Source organism: Euleptes europaea, chromosome 4 (genome assembly GCF_029931775.1).
Source record: "Euleptes europaea isolate rEulEur1 chromosome 4, rEulEur1.hap1, whole genome shotgun sequence".
Lineage (NCBI taxonomy): Eukaryota > Metazoa > Chordata > Lepidosauria > Squamata > Sphaerodactylidae > Euleptes > Euleptes europaea.
Window position 1 is genome coordinate 113303760 of NC_079315.1, and position 16083 is coordinate 113319842.

The 16083-nt window shown below is 44.7% G+C and overlaps 1 protein-coding gene across 2 annotated transcripts in view; it reads left to right on the plus strand.

The window, feature by feature from the left end:
- Positions 1 to 16083, plus strand: part of DYM (dymeclin) — a 227244-nt gene that overhangs the window by 53999 nt on the left and 157162 nt on the right. For both annotated transcript variants that reach the window (XM_056847950.1, XM_056847951.1), the window contains exon 7: positions 4244 to 4386. In XM_056847950.1, the coding sequence (XP_056703928.1) occupies positions 4244 to 4386 (143 nt within the window). The remainder of the gene's footprint in view (positions 1 to 4243; positions 4387 to 16083) is intronic.

Consider the following 16083-nt stretch of genomic DNA (forward strand, 5'->3'; position numbering starts at 1 on the left):
ACTGCCCTTGTACAAATCTATGGTGAGACCACACTTGGAATACTGTGTATAGTTCTGGTCACCGCACCTAAAAAAGGATATTACAGAGCTTGAGAAGGTGCAGAAAAGAGCAACCAAAATGATTAGGGGACTAGAGCAACTGTCCTATGGGGAGCGGTTAAGACGCTTAGGGCTGTTTAGCTTGGAAAGAAGGCGGCTAAGGGTGACATGATAGAGATCTATAAAATTATGTATGGTTTGGAGAGAGTGGACAGGGAGAGGTTTTTCTCCCTCTCCCATAATACTAGAACGCGAGGTCATCTGTTGAAGCTGGAGGGTGACAGATTCAAAACAGATAAAAGGAAGTATTTTCACACAATGCATAGTTAAATTGTGGAACTCCCTGCCCCAGGATGTGGTGATGGCTGCCAACTTGGAAGACTTTAAGAGGGGAGTGGACATATTCATGGAGGAAAGGGGTATTCATGGCTATTAGTTAAAATGGATACTAGTCATGCTGCATATTCTCTTTAGTATCAGAGGAGCATGCCTATTATTTTGGGTGCGGTGGAACACAGGCAGGATGGTGCTGCTGCAGTCATCTTGTTGTGACTTCCTAGAGGCACCTGGTTAGCCACTGTGTGAACAGACTGCTGGACTTGATGGGCCTTGGTCTGATCCAGTAGGGCCTTTCTTATGTTCTTATGTATTCATGGCTACTAGTCAAAATGGATACTAGTCATGATGCACACCTATTCTTTCCAGTATCAGAGGAGCATGCCTGTGATATTAGGGGCTGTGGAACACAGGCAGGATAATGCTGCTGCAGTCGTCCTGTTTGTGGCTTCCTAGAGGGACCTGGTTGGCCACTGTGTGAACAGACTGCTGGACCTGATGGGCCTTAGTCTGATCCAGCATGGCTTTTCTTACGTTGTTAGGCTGGTGTGTTTTTAGAGCACAGGGTTTGTTGGTGGGAGGAAACAAGACTTGGAGTGGATCATTGCCTGTGTATGTAGGTCTTTTTGGGGCCTTTTGGCATGTAAACCTCCTTCATTATGCAGTTCACCCATCTCTGAACCTGGAGTATCAAAGTTTCCAGATTCTTGGAGTGTGAGGGCTTGTTTTGATAATGTCTTTGATAGTCTTTATGGTTGCATCCTTAAACATTCGTTAAGGGGTTGCCTGAAGCCAAAGCAGAATTTTTGGACAGCAGCCTAGCTTTGTTCAATTTAAAAAAAAATCACACACACAAAAAAGATAGTAATCACTTCCCATGACTCCAAATGAGTGTTTAATTTTTTTTCTGTTCTTTTTGCCCTCTAAACATTTGGAACGATGACAGTTTTTCCTATCAAATCCAAATATCTGCTTACCTGTAGCGTAAAACACAGCACAGCGTTTAAGTTCACGGGTAGCTGCAGAAGAGTCAAATCTAGTGGAAGTTTAGAGTACAATTGAGGAAGAACAGGTGTACATATCAGACTAAAAACAAACTTTCTTTGATCTAAAGGGACAAGTTGTATATGTGTTTTAGTTGTCCAGATTATGAGTGTGTGTTAAGTGCTGTGAAGTCACTTCCGACTCATGGCGAACCTGTGAATCAATGTATTCCAAAACGTCCTATCCTTAACAGCCTTGCTCAGGTCTTGCAAACTGAGGGCTGTGGCTTCCTTTATTGAATCTATCCATCTCTTGTTGGGTGTTCCTCTTTTCCTGCTGCTTTTAACTTTTCCTAGCGTGACTGTCTTTTCTAGTGATTCTTCTCATAATGTGACCAAAATACGATAGCCTCAGTTTAGTCATTTTAGCTTCTAGGGTCACTTCAGGCTTGATTTGATCTATCACCCACTGATTATTATTATTATTTTTGGGTGTCCAGGGTATCCACAACACTCTCATCCAAAACCACATTTTAAAGGAATCTACTTTTTTCCTCTCAGCTTTCTTCATTGTCCAGCTTTCACACCCATACATAGTAATATGTATACATAGTAATAGGAAAAATTATGAATTAACCTGATCTTGGTTTCCAGTGACACACCCTCACACTTAAGAATCTTTTCTAGCTCCTTCATGGCTGCCCTTCCCAGTCTCAGTCTCCTTCTGATTTCTTGGCTACAGTCTCCCTTTTGGTTGATGATGGAGCCAAGGAATAGAAAGTCTTGAACCATTTCAATTTCTTCATTGTCAGCCTTAAAGTTGAGTAATTCTCCTGAAGTCAGGATTATAGGAGTGCGATTCCAAAGGGACCAAGGAGCTAAGAGACAAATTCCCATCATCATTGCACTTGAAGTTGTCAGAACAAAAAAGATAGAAACAAAGAGGTCTACAACAGAGTAGAAACGCACTGTTTTGCCAAAAGATCTCTCAGATTGCTCCAGTCCCAACCTTTAAAAATGTCTTCAGGATCAGGGACGAAGGGTAAACGCTTACCCCTTGTGGCATGGACTGATCAATGCCTTACAATTATAGATATCTGAGTCCAGTAGCACCTCGAAAACCAGCAAGATTTTCTAGGGTATAAGCTTTCAATAGTCAACGCTCCCTTCATCTGGTACAAATAGGATGAAGGGAGCTTTGACTCTTGAAAGCTTGTGTGTGTGTTAAGTGCCGTCAAGTGATTTCCGACTCATGGCGACCCTATGAATGAAAGTCCTCCAAAATGTCCTATCTTTGACAGCCTTGCTCAGATCTTGCAAACTGAGGGCTGTGGCTTCCTTTACAGAGTCAATCCATCTCTGGTTGGGTCTTCCTCTTTTCCTACTGCCCTCCACTTTTCCTAGCATGACTGTCTTTTCCAGTGACTCTTGTCTTCTCATAATGTGACCAAATTTTTCTGCTAGTAATGTAGTATCATTGGCATATCTCAAATTGTTAATGCTCCTCCCTCCAATTTTCACTCCACCTTCATCTAAATCTAATCCAGCTTTCATAATGATATATTCTGCATACAGATTGAAGAGACAGGGAGATAAAATACATAAAAGGTCTAACACCTTTGCCAATTGGAAACCATTCTGTTTCTCCATATTCTGTTCTAACTGTGGCCTCTTGTCCAGAGTACAGGTTGCGCATCAAAACGATCAGATGTAGTGGCACACCCATTTCCTTTAAAACCAGCCATAGCTTTTCGTGATCTACACAGTCAAAACCTTTGCTGTAATCTATGAAACAAGCTCATTTTCTTCTGAAATTCCCTTGTATGCTCCAGTAACCAACGTATTTTTGCAATATGATTTCTAGTGCCTCTTCCTTTTCTGAATCCAGCTTGAACATCAGACATTTTTTATTTTCAGCTTGAAAGATTATACCCTAGAAAATCTTGTTGATCTTTACTGGACCCGAGTCTTGCTCTTCTACTGCGGAGCAATACGTCTCCCCGCCTGAAACTAATTACAGAAATTGTAAGCGTTCATGAAGATCCGGGGAAGTTCATTCCGAGACTCATTTTCCTTGCTCCATACTAATCAAGGCTGATTCTGAATTTAGATAATTATTCAGACCAGGAAACGTAGAATATCAAATTTACATATCTCTGTGCTTAGGCTAGCCAGAGCATTTAGGAATATTTAACACATGAGCAGCGGTTATTTATTTGTTGTAAATAAGGGACTTTGGATTTTTCCAACTGCATTTGCTCAATGCACTGGGTATCAGTCGCTTTGTTTGAAATGTTGGTGTTAAGAACTCAAATAGAATCATAGAGTTGGAAGGGGTCCTAGAGGACATCTAGGCCAACCACCGGCTCAATGCAGGATCAGCCTAGAGCATCCCCAACAAGTGCTTGTCCAGCCTATGCTTAAAGACTGCCAGTGAGGGGGAGCTCACCACCTCCCTAGGTAGCTGATTCCACTGTCTAACAACTCTTACTGTAAAAATTTTTTTCCTAATATTCAGCGGGTACCTTTCTTCCCACAATTTAAACCCACTATTGCGAGTCCTATCCTCTGCTGCCTACAGAAACAGCTCCCTGCCCTCCTCTAAGTGACAGCCCTGTTCAGATACTTAAAGAGAGCAATCATGTCCTCCCTCAATCTCCTCTTCTCCATACAAAACATTTCCAACTCCCTAAGCCTTTTCTCGTAGGGCTTGGTCTACATGTGTACCTTTGGCTGACCTGTTGCCTTTTTAAAAAATCTCAGTAAAGCTAGGTGTAAGCAACTGTTACCCGTCCAACAGAAAAGCACGGCGTGAATTAGAAATGCTATATTTGGTTGTAGTATTGTCACAAACAGGACTAAGTCTCGTTCTCTTTCGTTTCCAGTCTCCCGTACACCAGCAGACTTGTGAAAACATTGCTGTATAACTTTATCAGACAAGAGAGAAGCCCTCCACCGGGTGCTCACATCTTTCAACCAGAGTCTGACGGAGGAGGACTTCTATATGGAATTGCTTCGGGAGTAGCAAGTGAGTCTTTATGGTACCATTGCCCCTTACTGCTGTGTCAACAGGAAATTCTAGGCGACGATTTGCCCCATTGGCAGTTTGCATATTTTTCTGCAAGGAAAGAGTTATGAATGGCAGAACAACTAGATTCAAGTCCAGTAGCACCTTAGAGACCATCAAGATTTTGGGGGTATAAGCTTTTGAGAGTCACAGCTCCCTCCGTCAGGTACGTGAATGATGTAAGAAGGGCAGGGCTTCCGCTGTACCGGCTGGAAGGGCTTGTGATGTGGGCTTTAATGAAATTTGAGGAAACCCTTGCCAGTGATTCCGCGGGAGGGAAATCTGGAGGCCACATGGGCGCCTGCGCTGTATGTGAGCACGTGTGTGTTCTATTGCATTAAAATTTCCCACTTCAGTTCTCACATAAATTCTTCTAAACCCTCATTCTCTCTGACAGATTGGGTGAACTGCTTTTGACCTCTGTACGAAATCAGCAGGAAAAGTAGCGTTCTTGATGTAGAGTTCTTTATCTCAAGTAATCTCTCCCCAGTCTGTTTCAACCTGTTGGGGCTGAAGTGTCTGAATCACACGAATTTCAGTGGAGTGACCCCCCCATTTCCCGCCAGATCTGATGTTTTTTGCATCCCTGTGTACCATGTACTCTCCCACTGTGCTGCCAAACTTGACTGAAACTCTCGATTGCCTTAAGCACTTTCTCCCTGTAGCTATCATACTTCCAACAATAAAGACCCTTCAGGAGACATCCTGGATCATTTTGTAGATAACAAGAATTTGCTGTTGTGAGTGCTGGCAACTGTTTTCATTTTTTTTTCAGAGGGTTGCCTAGTTGGTTTGCTGCAGAACAGCTAAATTCGAGTCCAGTAGCACAGAGACCAACAAGATTTTCAGGGTATGAGCTTTCGAGAGTCAAACCTCCCAGGAGATTTGACTCTCTAAAGCAGGGGTGTCGAACTCATTAGTTACGAGGGCTGGATAAGACATAAATGCCACTTGGCCTGGCCAGACCATGCCTTGCCAGTTCAGATCGGGAGCGGGGGTGTGGTGGTGGCTGCTTTGGCTGGCGACCCAGATCAAGAGTGGGGGAGTGGCTGCCACAGTGGGCTCTCCAGCACAGATCAGGACTGGGGGGTGGGGGTTTGGCTGCCTTGGTTGGCAAGCCCGCAAACCCAGATTGGGACTGGGAGAGGTGGCTGCCTCAGCTGGCAAGTCCACAGCAGGCTTGCCAGCCCAGATCGAGAGTGGGGTGGTGGTGGCTGCCTCAGTTGGCTCGCAAGCCAGATAAGAGCTCTCAAGGGGCTGGATCCAGCCCCCGGATGTTTGACTCCCCTGCTCTAAAGCCAGTACCCTGAAAATCCTGTTGATCTCTAAGGTACCACTGCATCCAAATCTAGCATTTTCATTGTGCTGAACATATGAACACAAATGAAGCTGCCTTATACTGAATCAGACCCTTGGTCCATCAATGTCAGTATTGTCTACTCAGACCGGCAGCGGCTCTCCAGGGTCTCAGGCAGAGGTCATTCACATCACCTACCTGCCTAGTCCATTTAACTGGAGATGCTGGGGATCGAACCTGGGACCTTCTGCATGCCAAGCAGATGCTCTACCACTGGCCCATGGCCCCTCCCCATGTATATGAAGCTGGCTTATACTGAATCAGACACTTGTTCCATCGAAGTCAGTATTGTCTGCTCAGACCGGCAGCGGCTCTCCTGGGTCTCAGGCTGAGGTCTTTCACATCACCTACCTGCCTACTCCCTTTAACTGGAGATGCTGGGGATTGAACCTGGGACCTTCTGCATACCAGCCAGACGCTCTACCACTGAGCCACATCCCCTCCCTCTCATGGTGGCACAAGAGTGCCTCAGTGGCTGGTTTCCGCACCACAGAATGACACGTTGCCCAAAAGAGTCTCTCTTTTTTTTCGTTTGTAGACTTTAAGCACATAGCTGGGCCTTCTCCTTTGTTGTGATAGGAATCTCCTCGTGGTATGCCTCTTTGGGTATCTGCTTTCATCATGAATCAATTCTGCCTGTGTTGGGAATGCTGACAATTCCTGACCACAGTGCTGTGTGTGGTAGGAAGGCTTTCATATGCGATTTATTTCCTTTCTCCCCCCTCTCCCACCCCACTGCGTCTCTGACTCTCCTGCGACAAAAGCAGTTAAAGCAGATTGATCGCACTTCCTCCCTCTTAAAGAACCCCACTGTGTGCAATACTTTAATCCTAAACACACTGACGCTTTTGATTCTTGTTTTTTTGTTTCAAGCCTGTGGAACGCAACGAGGCTGGAATCAATGATGTGTCATGAGTGTATCAGCAAAGTAAATATTATTTGTAATAACTGAAGATCTCACGTATTTGGGTTTCACTGGCAAATCATTGACCCCTGAATCGTTACGAGGCAGATAACGAATTCCCTGCAGTTTTTGCAGTAGATGTGCTGTTGAATACGCCTCTGTCTCCTTGAATGGGTGCTTAAACAGCACACAGACTTCCTTCCTACAGAATTCCGTCTTAGAGAGCCAGCGTGGTGTAGTGGTTAAGAGCGGTAGTTTGGAGCTGTAGACTCTGATCTGGAGAACCGGGTTTGATTCCCCACTTCTCCACATGAGCAGCAGAGGCTAATCTGGTGAACTGGATTTGTTGCCCCATTTCTCCTCATGAAGCCAACTGGGTGACCTTAAGCCAGTCACAGTTCTCTCAGCCCCACCTACCTCACAGGGTGTCTGTTGTGGGGAGGGGAAGGGAAGGTGATTGTAAGCTGGTTTGATTCTGCCTTAAGTGGTAGAGAAAGTCGGCATATAAAAACCAACTCCTCTTCTTCCTCTTCCTCTTCCTCCTCCTCTTCCTCCTCCTCCTCCTTTTCTTGGGACTGTCTCTCTTTCCCACTAAGGGGGCGGTCGTGAATATGTTTCAATGATAATTGCCTGATCCGAAATCAAAGTACGCTTTTCTGTTTAGCATCTAGATTTTTAAACTGTAAGTGTGGGTTCCTGAGGGACTCAGATACCAAAAAGGTCTCAACCATTTCTGCAGTGATCGCCATCTGCTCATTTCTGGAACAGATACATCGTGCTGGGTTGGTAGCAGGGAGGAGCAAATGGTAGAACATGTTGTGAAATGGGACTCAAGAAATTTGAGAGACGACCCTGGGGCTGTTCCTCCCCCCACCCCATAACGGCTGGGCAACGCCTGCTTGGGTACGTAGTTAATCTGATCTTATGGAATCTTCTTTTTCTTTCACAATTCAGTGAAGTACTTTGCCGAGCAGTATTTTAACTTGCCAGGAAATCATTTACAGTCCCTCCGTGACAGTGTGTCTGATTTTCCTCGTGGAGGCAGTAAAAGAGCATGCCTTTTGTTCTTTGAAGTAGGCGGGCTGTATGCGACTCGTAGGAGAGAGGCAGCCACCCACAGTCCTTCCCTGGCTTTTATTTAATTTAGGAACATGTGTGTCACTGAGCATCTTGACTTGCAGAACTGACGCCGTACGGAGCGGGCCATTTCCCCCTGAAACAATGAATAAATCATTTCAGTTTTTTTCTAGCCTGGCTTTCTAGAGATCCCTGGCCATAATCACTTGTTCTAATTAACAGGGATTTCTTCCATTTTATTTTAGTCTGTAGTGGGTCATCGAAAGAAGATCCTGGATGACGGGGGCTTAAGGGGTTTCCGCCAGAGACAGAAAACAAATTTGGTGCATGTGTAGTTGAACACAGCTTGGTTACCAGGAAAGGTCTGAAGGCAGAAAACTCTGCACACTTCTCCCTTCAAAAAATAGGACATGCAGCTGGCCTCATAATGGTGGATAGCACCCCAGCATGGAGCAGAAGGGGGCCAAGAGGACTGAGGGGCTGGAACACCTTCCCTGTGAGGAAAGGCTGATGAGTGTGGGACTTTTCTGTTTTCATAGAATCATAGAGTTGGAAGGGACCACCAGGGTCATCAACCCCCTGCACAATGCAGGAAATTCACAACTACCTCCCCCACAAACCCCCAGTGACCCCCTACTCCATGCCCAGAAGTTGGCCAAGATGCCCTCCCTTTCATTATCTGCTTAAGGTCATAGAATCAACATTACTGACAGATGGCCATCTAGCCTCTGCTTAAAAACCTCCAGGGAAGGAGAGCTCGCCACCTCCCGAGGAAGCCTGTTCCACTGAGGAACTGCTCTGAGTGTTAGAAAATGCTTCCTAATGTCTAGACGGAAACTCTTTTGATTTAATTTCAACCTGTTGGTTCTGGTCCAACGTTCTGGGGCAACAGAAAACAACTCAGCACCCTCCTCTATATGACAGCCCTTCAAGTACTTGAAGATGGTTATCATATCACCTCTCAGTCTTCTCTTCAGGCCAGACATACCCAGCTCCTTCAACCTTTCCTCATAGGACTTGAGACGACTGAGGGGAAGCTTGTTAGAGTTGAAATTAAATCAAAAGAGTTTCCATCTAGATATTAGGAAGAATTTTCTAACATTGTCGAAGGCTTTCACGGTCAGAGTTCATTGGTTCTTGTAGGTTATCTGGGCTGTGTAACCGTGGTCTTGGAATTTTCTTTCCTGACGTTTCGCCAGCAACTGTGGCAGGCATCTTCAGAGTAGTAACACTGAAGGACAGTGTCTCTCAGTGTCAAGGGTGTAGGAAGAGTCACTCTTCCTACACCCTTGACACTGAGAGACACTGTCCTTCAGTGTTACTACTCTGAAGATGCCTGCCACAGTTGCTGGCGAAACGTCAGGAAAGAAAATTCCAAGACCACGGTTACACAGCCCGGATAACCTACAAGAACCAATTTTCTAACAGTTCGAGCGGTGCCTCAGTGGAACAGGCTTCCTCGGGAGGTGGTAAGGTCTCTTTCCCTGGAGGTTTTTAAGCAGAGGCTGATTCTATGACCTTAGGCAAATCATGAGCGGGAGAGCATCTTGGCCATCTTCTGGGCATGGAGTAGGGGTCACTGGGTGTGTGTGTGTGTGGGGGAAGCAGTTATGAATTTCCTGCATTGTGCAGGGTGTTGGACTAGATGACACTGGTGATCCCTTCCAACTCTATGGTTCTATGATTCATAAAATTATGCACATGGTAGAGAGGGTGGACAGAAAGAAGAGAAGAATCATAGAATCATAGAGTTGGAAGGGACCACCAGGGTCATCAAGTGCAACCCCCTGCACAATGCAGGAAATTCACAACTACCTCCCCCCCACACCTAGTGACCAAAATATGGCCAAGATGCCCTCCCACTCAGAGTTGGTTTTTATATGCCGACTTTGTCTACCTTTTTATAGGAGAATCAAACCGGCTTACAATCTCCTTCCCTTCCCCTCCCCACAACAGACACCCTATGAGGTAGGTGGGACTGAGAGAGCTCTAAGAGAGCTGCAACTAGCTCAAGTTACGTAGCTGGCTTCACGTAGAAGAGTGGGGAACAGAACCCAGTTCGTCAGATTAGAGTCCACTGTTCCTAGCCACTACACCCCGCGGTACTTTTTCCTCCCTCTCTCCAAATACTAGAACTCAAGGGCATCCTATGAAGCTGATGGGGTAAGTAGATTCAGGACGGCCAGACGGAAATACTTCTTTATTTGATGAGTGATTAAAGTGTAGAATTTGCTCCCGGAGGATGTAGTGATGGCCACAGGCATAGACAAATTCAAGGGGGAGAGGTCCGTCAGTGGCTACTAGTTATGGTGACTAAAGGGAACCTCCACCTGCAGAGGCCAGGAGGCAACATCAGGGGAAGGTGCCAGGAGGCAACATCAGGGGAAGGCCTCAGCCTCTATGCCCTCCAGCGTGGTGTAGTGGTTTAGAACGTGGTGTAGTCAGCGTGGCGTAATGGTTAAGAGCAGTGGACGCTAATCTGGAGAACCGGTTCACCAGATTAGCCTCCACTGCTCATGTGTAGGAGAGGGGAATCAAACCTGTTTTTCCAGATCAGAGTCCACCGCTCCAAACCACCATTCTTAACCACTAAGGTTGAGTGGTCCTGGGGTTCTTCCCTCTGTGGCAGCCAGGGACATACCGTTTATATACTATAATAGTAGCTATTTGCTAGTACCCTATAAAATGTTCCTGTGCTGTCAAGACTCTGTATGTTTTATGCTGCTACTGTTTCCTGGTACTATGGTACATTTGTCCAACATTTTCTACCACTTGTAATGCATTTATTTAAAGTCTTCTGTAATATTCATTTACTTACTTTGTATATGCCGACTTTCTCTACCACTTAAGGGAGAATCAAACCTGCTTACAATGACCTTTGCTTCCCCTCCCCACAACAGACACCCTGTGAGGTAGGTGGGGCTGAGAGAGTGTGACTAGCCCAAGGTCACCCAGCTTGCTTCATGTGGAGGAGCGGGGAAACAAATCCAGTTCACCAGATGTGGAGGAGTGGGGAGGACCCAACATGAGATGGATTGCCTCAGTCAAGGAAGCCACAGACCTGAGTTTGCAAGACCTGAGCCAGGCTGCTAATGACAGGACATTTTGGAGGTCATTAATTCATAGGGAAGGTCATTAATTCATCATCAGTCAGAAGTGAATTCATGGCACTTAACACACACAAAGAGCTTGAAAAGGTGCCAACCAAAATGATCAAGGGGCTAAAGGATCTGCCCTATGAGGATCAGTTAACACGCTTAGGGCTGTTCAGCTTAGAAAAAAGGTAAGACATGATGTGTGTGTTAAGTGCCATCAAGTCGCTTCCGACTCATGGCGACCCTGTGAATCAATGTCTTCCAAAGTGTCCTATCTTTAACAGCCTTGCCCATGTCTTGCTATCTGAGGGCTGTGGTTTCCTTTATAGAGACAATCCATCTCTTGTTGGGTGTTCCTCTTTTCCTGCTGCCTTCAACTTTTCCTAGCGTGATTATCTTTTCCAGTGACTCTTGCCTTCTCATAATGTGACCAAAGTACAACAGGGGTCTGTAAAACTATGCTGAGGAATGTTCCATGTGCCCCATGGAATGCTGTCATGGGGAATGGGCACCGTATCACTCTATTCTCCAGGATCAATGTGGTGACAACAGTCAGTGTTAAGACTGTTCTGATAGAAAATTCACAACGACAATAGCAAGCAAGGATATTTTGTCCTAATTTGCTGTTTTGGATCAGAAGTTTAAGGGAAGTTTTCTTTTACTTACCCTTTAAAATATATTTTTTAGTCGTAAAGGCCTGGGTTAAGGATGTAGGAAAGTCTCTGACGATGACATTTGTTTCTTTTAATGTAGGCCAAGCTGTTAACAGGATTATAACAAACATCATTATTTTTTCACCGAACATTTTGAAGGAACTAGCTCTAATGAAATGTGTTCTGCCAAGCTAGAGTTTCCAACACAAGTATGAGATTTTTTTTACATAACCTCTGATAAATGGCTGTTTTTCCTTTTGAATAAGCCATCAAAAACATTTCCCCTTTTTTCTCTGTGAAAGTTTGCCCAGCTAAATTATAACGAGACTAAAAAACAGTGTTGCTCTGTAGGTAAAACTAACTACTTAGCTGTCACAGATTAAATTTAATTACCTCCACCCCGGATTGCTGGTGACTGATGAATAGAACTGGCACATCATATGGCTGCATTTGGGATAGGGCAGAGTCGCTAATGGCAGGTCAACTTGTTGGCTTGTTCAGTGGTTTTTCCAAGGTGAATGATCTTGGGGGCAAGGGACACTATTAATGGAGGAAAACACAGGTGAAGGAATATGGTCTAGGAAGAGATTTTGCTGTTTCCCAGAAACCATATTGAGAATGCTACCTCTCCTGTTTCTAGGAGAAAGGGGCAGCAAACCAGACTGGTTCATAAGAACATAAGAAAGGCCATGCTGGATCAGACCAAGATCCATCAAGTCCTGTTCACACAGTGGCCAAACAGGTGCCTCTGGGAAGCCCCCAAACAAGATGACTGCAGCAGCACCGTCCTGCCTGTGTTCCACAGCACCTAATATAATAGGCTTGCTCCTCTGATCCTGGAGATAATGGGTATGCATCATGACTAGTATTCATTTTGACTAGTAGGCATGGATAGCCCTCTCCTCCATGAGCATGCCCACTCCACTCTGAAAGCCTTCCAAGCAGGCAGCCATCACCACATCCTGGGGACAGGGAGTTCCACAATTTAACTGCGTTGTGTGAATAAATATTTCCTTTTATCTGTTTTATCTGTTCATTTTGCCCTGTGTGCCATGGAGGAACTGGAAGAAGAAGTTGGTTTTTATATGCCGACTGTCTCTACCACTTAAGGAAGAATAAAACCGGCTTGCAATCACCTTCCCTTCCCCTCCCCACAACAGACACCCTGTGAGGTAGGTGTGGCTGAGAGAGTTCTTGAAGAACTGTGACTGGCCCAAGGTCACCCAGCTGTGTGTAGGAGTGGGGAAACCAACCCAGTTCACCAGATTAGCCTCCGCCGCTCATGTCTAGATCAGTGGAAGGAAGAGGCAAAACCTCCCTGGGCGTTGTGGCATTGGGAGCTTAAATTGGCGAACAAGAACAAAATGGCAACATAACCTTTCTTGATGCTGGAAAAGAGGCCCTGGGGGAAACTGATACATTTCTTGGAAAAGTTGGTGGATGAGCTCTTTCCCTTCTTGGCCATCCCTCGTGGCTGAGAATGTCTGGGAAGGTTGAGTAAGAGCCTCCTTGGCTTGCCCTTTAACATTATCATCTTTGGTACCTTGCACTGACTCTTTGGCAGTGAGCTAACAATAGACAATGCGAATAGAGGTACAACGCCAATCTTTATTTCAACATGATAGTGAGACCATGAGACAGTGCGGATGTGCTAGAGGAGTCTCCATGCCAAGACTTTTTCTTGGAATCAGTCTGGATTACTTTCCCTGGAACCAAATAAATTCTTATCTTTTTTTTTTGTTGTTGCAAAAAATGAAGAATGTGTTTTCCATAATAGTTTTTGTAAACCCTTATTTAATCCCTGGTTGTTGTTGTTTTTTGGGGGGGAGGGGTTGCGCAGAAATCCTTATTCAGAAACACACCCAAAATAGATATGGTTTGTTAATACTTAGTCACCTACTTCCTTCATTTCAAGAACAGATTCTTGGGTCCAACCATTCTTGCTTAGGTCTACATACACCACCGTCATGATCCCCTCACCTACCAGGCTGTCTTTAATCCTCTGTCTTGTCTGTTGACTAGGGATTTCAAACTTTTAAGGGGTTGCTTTTGGATTTTGTGTTGCACTGGGGTGTCCGTTTGCAGCTTTATAAATGGTAGTACAGGTTGCGTAACACTTATCAGAAATGCTTGGGACCCAGAAGTGTTTCGGATTTCAGATCATTTTGGATTTTGGCATATTTGCATATATATAATGAGATATCTTGGGGATGGTACCCAAGTCTAAACACGAAATTCATTTATGTTTTATATACGCCTCATACGCATAGCTTGAAGGTAAATTTATACAATATCTTTAGTAATTTTGTGTATGGAACAAAGTTCGTGTACATTGAACCATCAGAAAGCAAATGTGTCACTATCTCAGCCACCCACCACAGAGCAGAGAGCATAAGCACAGAAAAGGTGCATCTCCGTTGAAGGGGGCTTTTTTCTCTGGGGGACACTGAATAAACTGTCTTTTGTGCACCTGCGTTTTGACTGCGACCCGTCACATGAGGTCAGGTGGCGTCATGTCAAGAAGTTTTGGATTTCGCATCTTTTCGGATTTCGGATTTCCGGCTAGGGGATACTCAACCTGTAATAGTAAGCAGCTTTCTGAACTAATATTGCTGACTGGTGGTGGGTTTTTTACAGAGTTTCTTCATCGTTGGCTTTTTGCATGCAAATGTCGGCTGCCTATGGAAAGCCAGCAGAACAGTTCAGTGGCGGAGTGTTTGATTTGGACTGGGGACGTTCCCAGTTTCAACTCCCTCTTTGTTCATGGAGTTCACTGGGTGACTTTGAGCCAGACTTTTGCTCTCTTCCTAGCACACAGCCTGGCATATAAGCCAGGGTTCTTGTGAGTATAAAACGGGGTATCCCCTATGTGCATCACCTTTGGAGGAAAGGTGTGATATAAATGTCCTGGGCTGGCATTTGTAAAAGGGGGAGAAGACCTGTCCCATTCTGAGTCCTATACCTCATCCCTCAAATTAAGGAGTCTAGATATTCTTTCATGGTCACCGTTAACTGGGTGACTCCTCGTGGTGAGGTAAGGCTTTAGCAGGTAATTACCTAAGAAAAAAACTTAACAGTTTCCTTGGCAAACGTTGGATGTGGCCTATATTTTTTATTGGAGAACCTTTAAAATAATGATAAATCATTACTTCATAGTGCTTTGCTTGCTCAAAAGTGCTGCAGTACTTTAAAAGAAGTCTTACTTCAGAAACATATTTTGGAAAGGAATGATAGAGTCTTTCAGGCTGTCTCTCTTAGCCCCCAGGGGCCCTCCTTATGGAAGTCCATAAACAGGTATGCATAGTGAAGAGATGCTTCAAACGAACCTTGGCTGCCTTTATCCAAAGTGCTGAATAGCAGAGAAAGACAATGTACATTTCCCCTCCCCATGTTTTTGGCAGCAGTTTACATTCTAGTTTAGAGCTCCCATTGCATATGCAGATTACTTGTATGAATTTGTAGGAAACATTATCACATTGAATACCAAAGATCAGCCAGTACTCTTGAGCAAGTAATGTTTACGTCCCCTGTTGTCTAAACCAGCTTTAAGCTTTGGTTGAAAGGCACAGTCCTGAAGAATCTTATCACTAGCAATTTCTAAGTTGAGTGAATTTCCAGGAAATGTCCCAGTTTCTCAACCAGTAGTTTCACCACTCCTGGACAGGAAAGAAGTGTCTTCACGAACAACTAGAACAGAGGTTTCCAAACGTTTTGAGTCATGGGGCACTTTTCAAGAGAGAAATCGTCACGGGGCACAAATTTTTACCTAGCACCTATTTACTAAACCAAATGACAGTAGCATTTTTCTTTCCAGATGATGAGAGGGAGTGCATCTTGGCCATCTTCTGGACATGGAGTGGGGGTCACTGGGGGTGTAGGGGGGAGGTGGTTGTGGGTTTCCTGCATTGTGCAGGGGGTTGGACTAGATGACTCTGGTGGTCCCTTCCAACTCTATGATTCTTTCCCATCTCTTCACGGAGCACTAGAAGATGTTTCATGGAGCACCAAGTGCTCCATGCAGCACAGTTTGGGAACCTCTGAACTAGAGTAATCGCTTTCCAGCTGATTGTAACATTTCCTAGTGATGGTTGAAAGAAACCTCTTCTCCCCCCAGCCCCGCAACCATTCTTGTTAAGAGCTCAGAATAACCCCAAAACATTTAGAAAAAGAAGAAATATTTGTAAAGCAAAGAAATAGGACTGATGGACCTAGAAAGTTGTAATAGCTGGATATCTCCAGTCATGACCCATGAAAGCCCATGTTATTCTTCGCTAGTTTTTTTTTTAAAATGCTTCTTCCTTATATTATAAAAGCTTCTTTTTTAAAACTGTAAGGTATTTTGTAGTCAGGGCTGCAAAATTCTGGCATAGTTGCGGACACGCACATTTGCTTCTTTCTTCCCTTCTGTTCTACTTTAACATATTGCATACTTGCTTACTCATTTGGACTGGTAATGCTCTGTTTTAACTATTGAACCTGGAATTATTTTAGACAAATCTTTTCAAAAGTAGCCTATCAAGGAAAGCGCATGTGTTTGGAAATAAATTTCATTGGTCTAGAAGACAGGTCAAT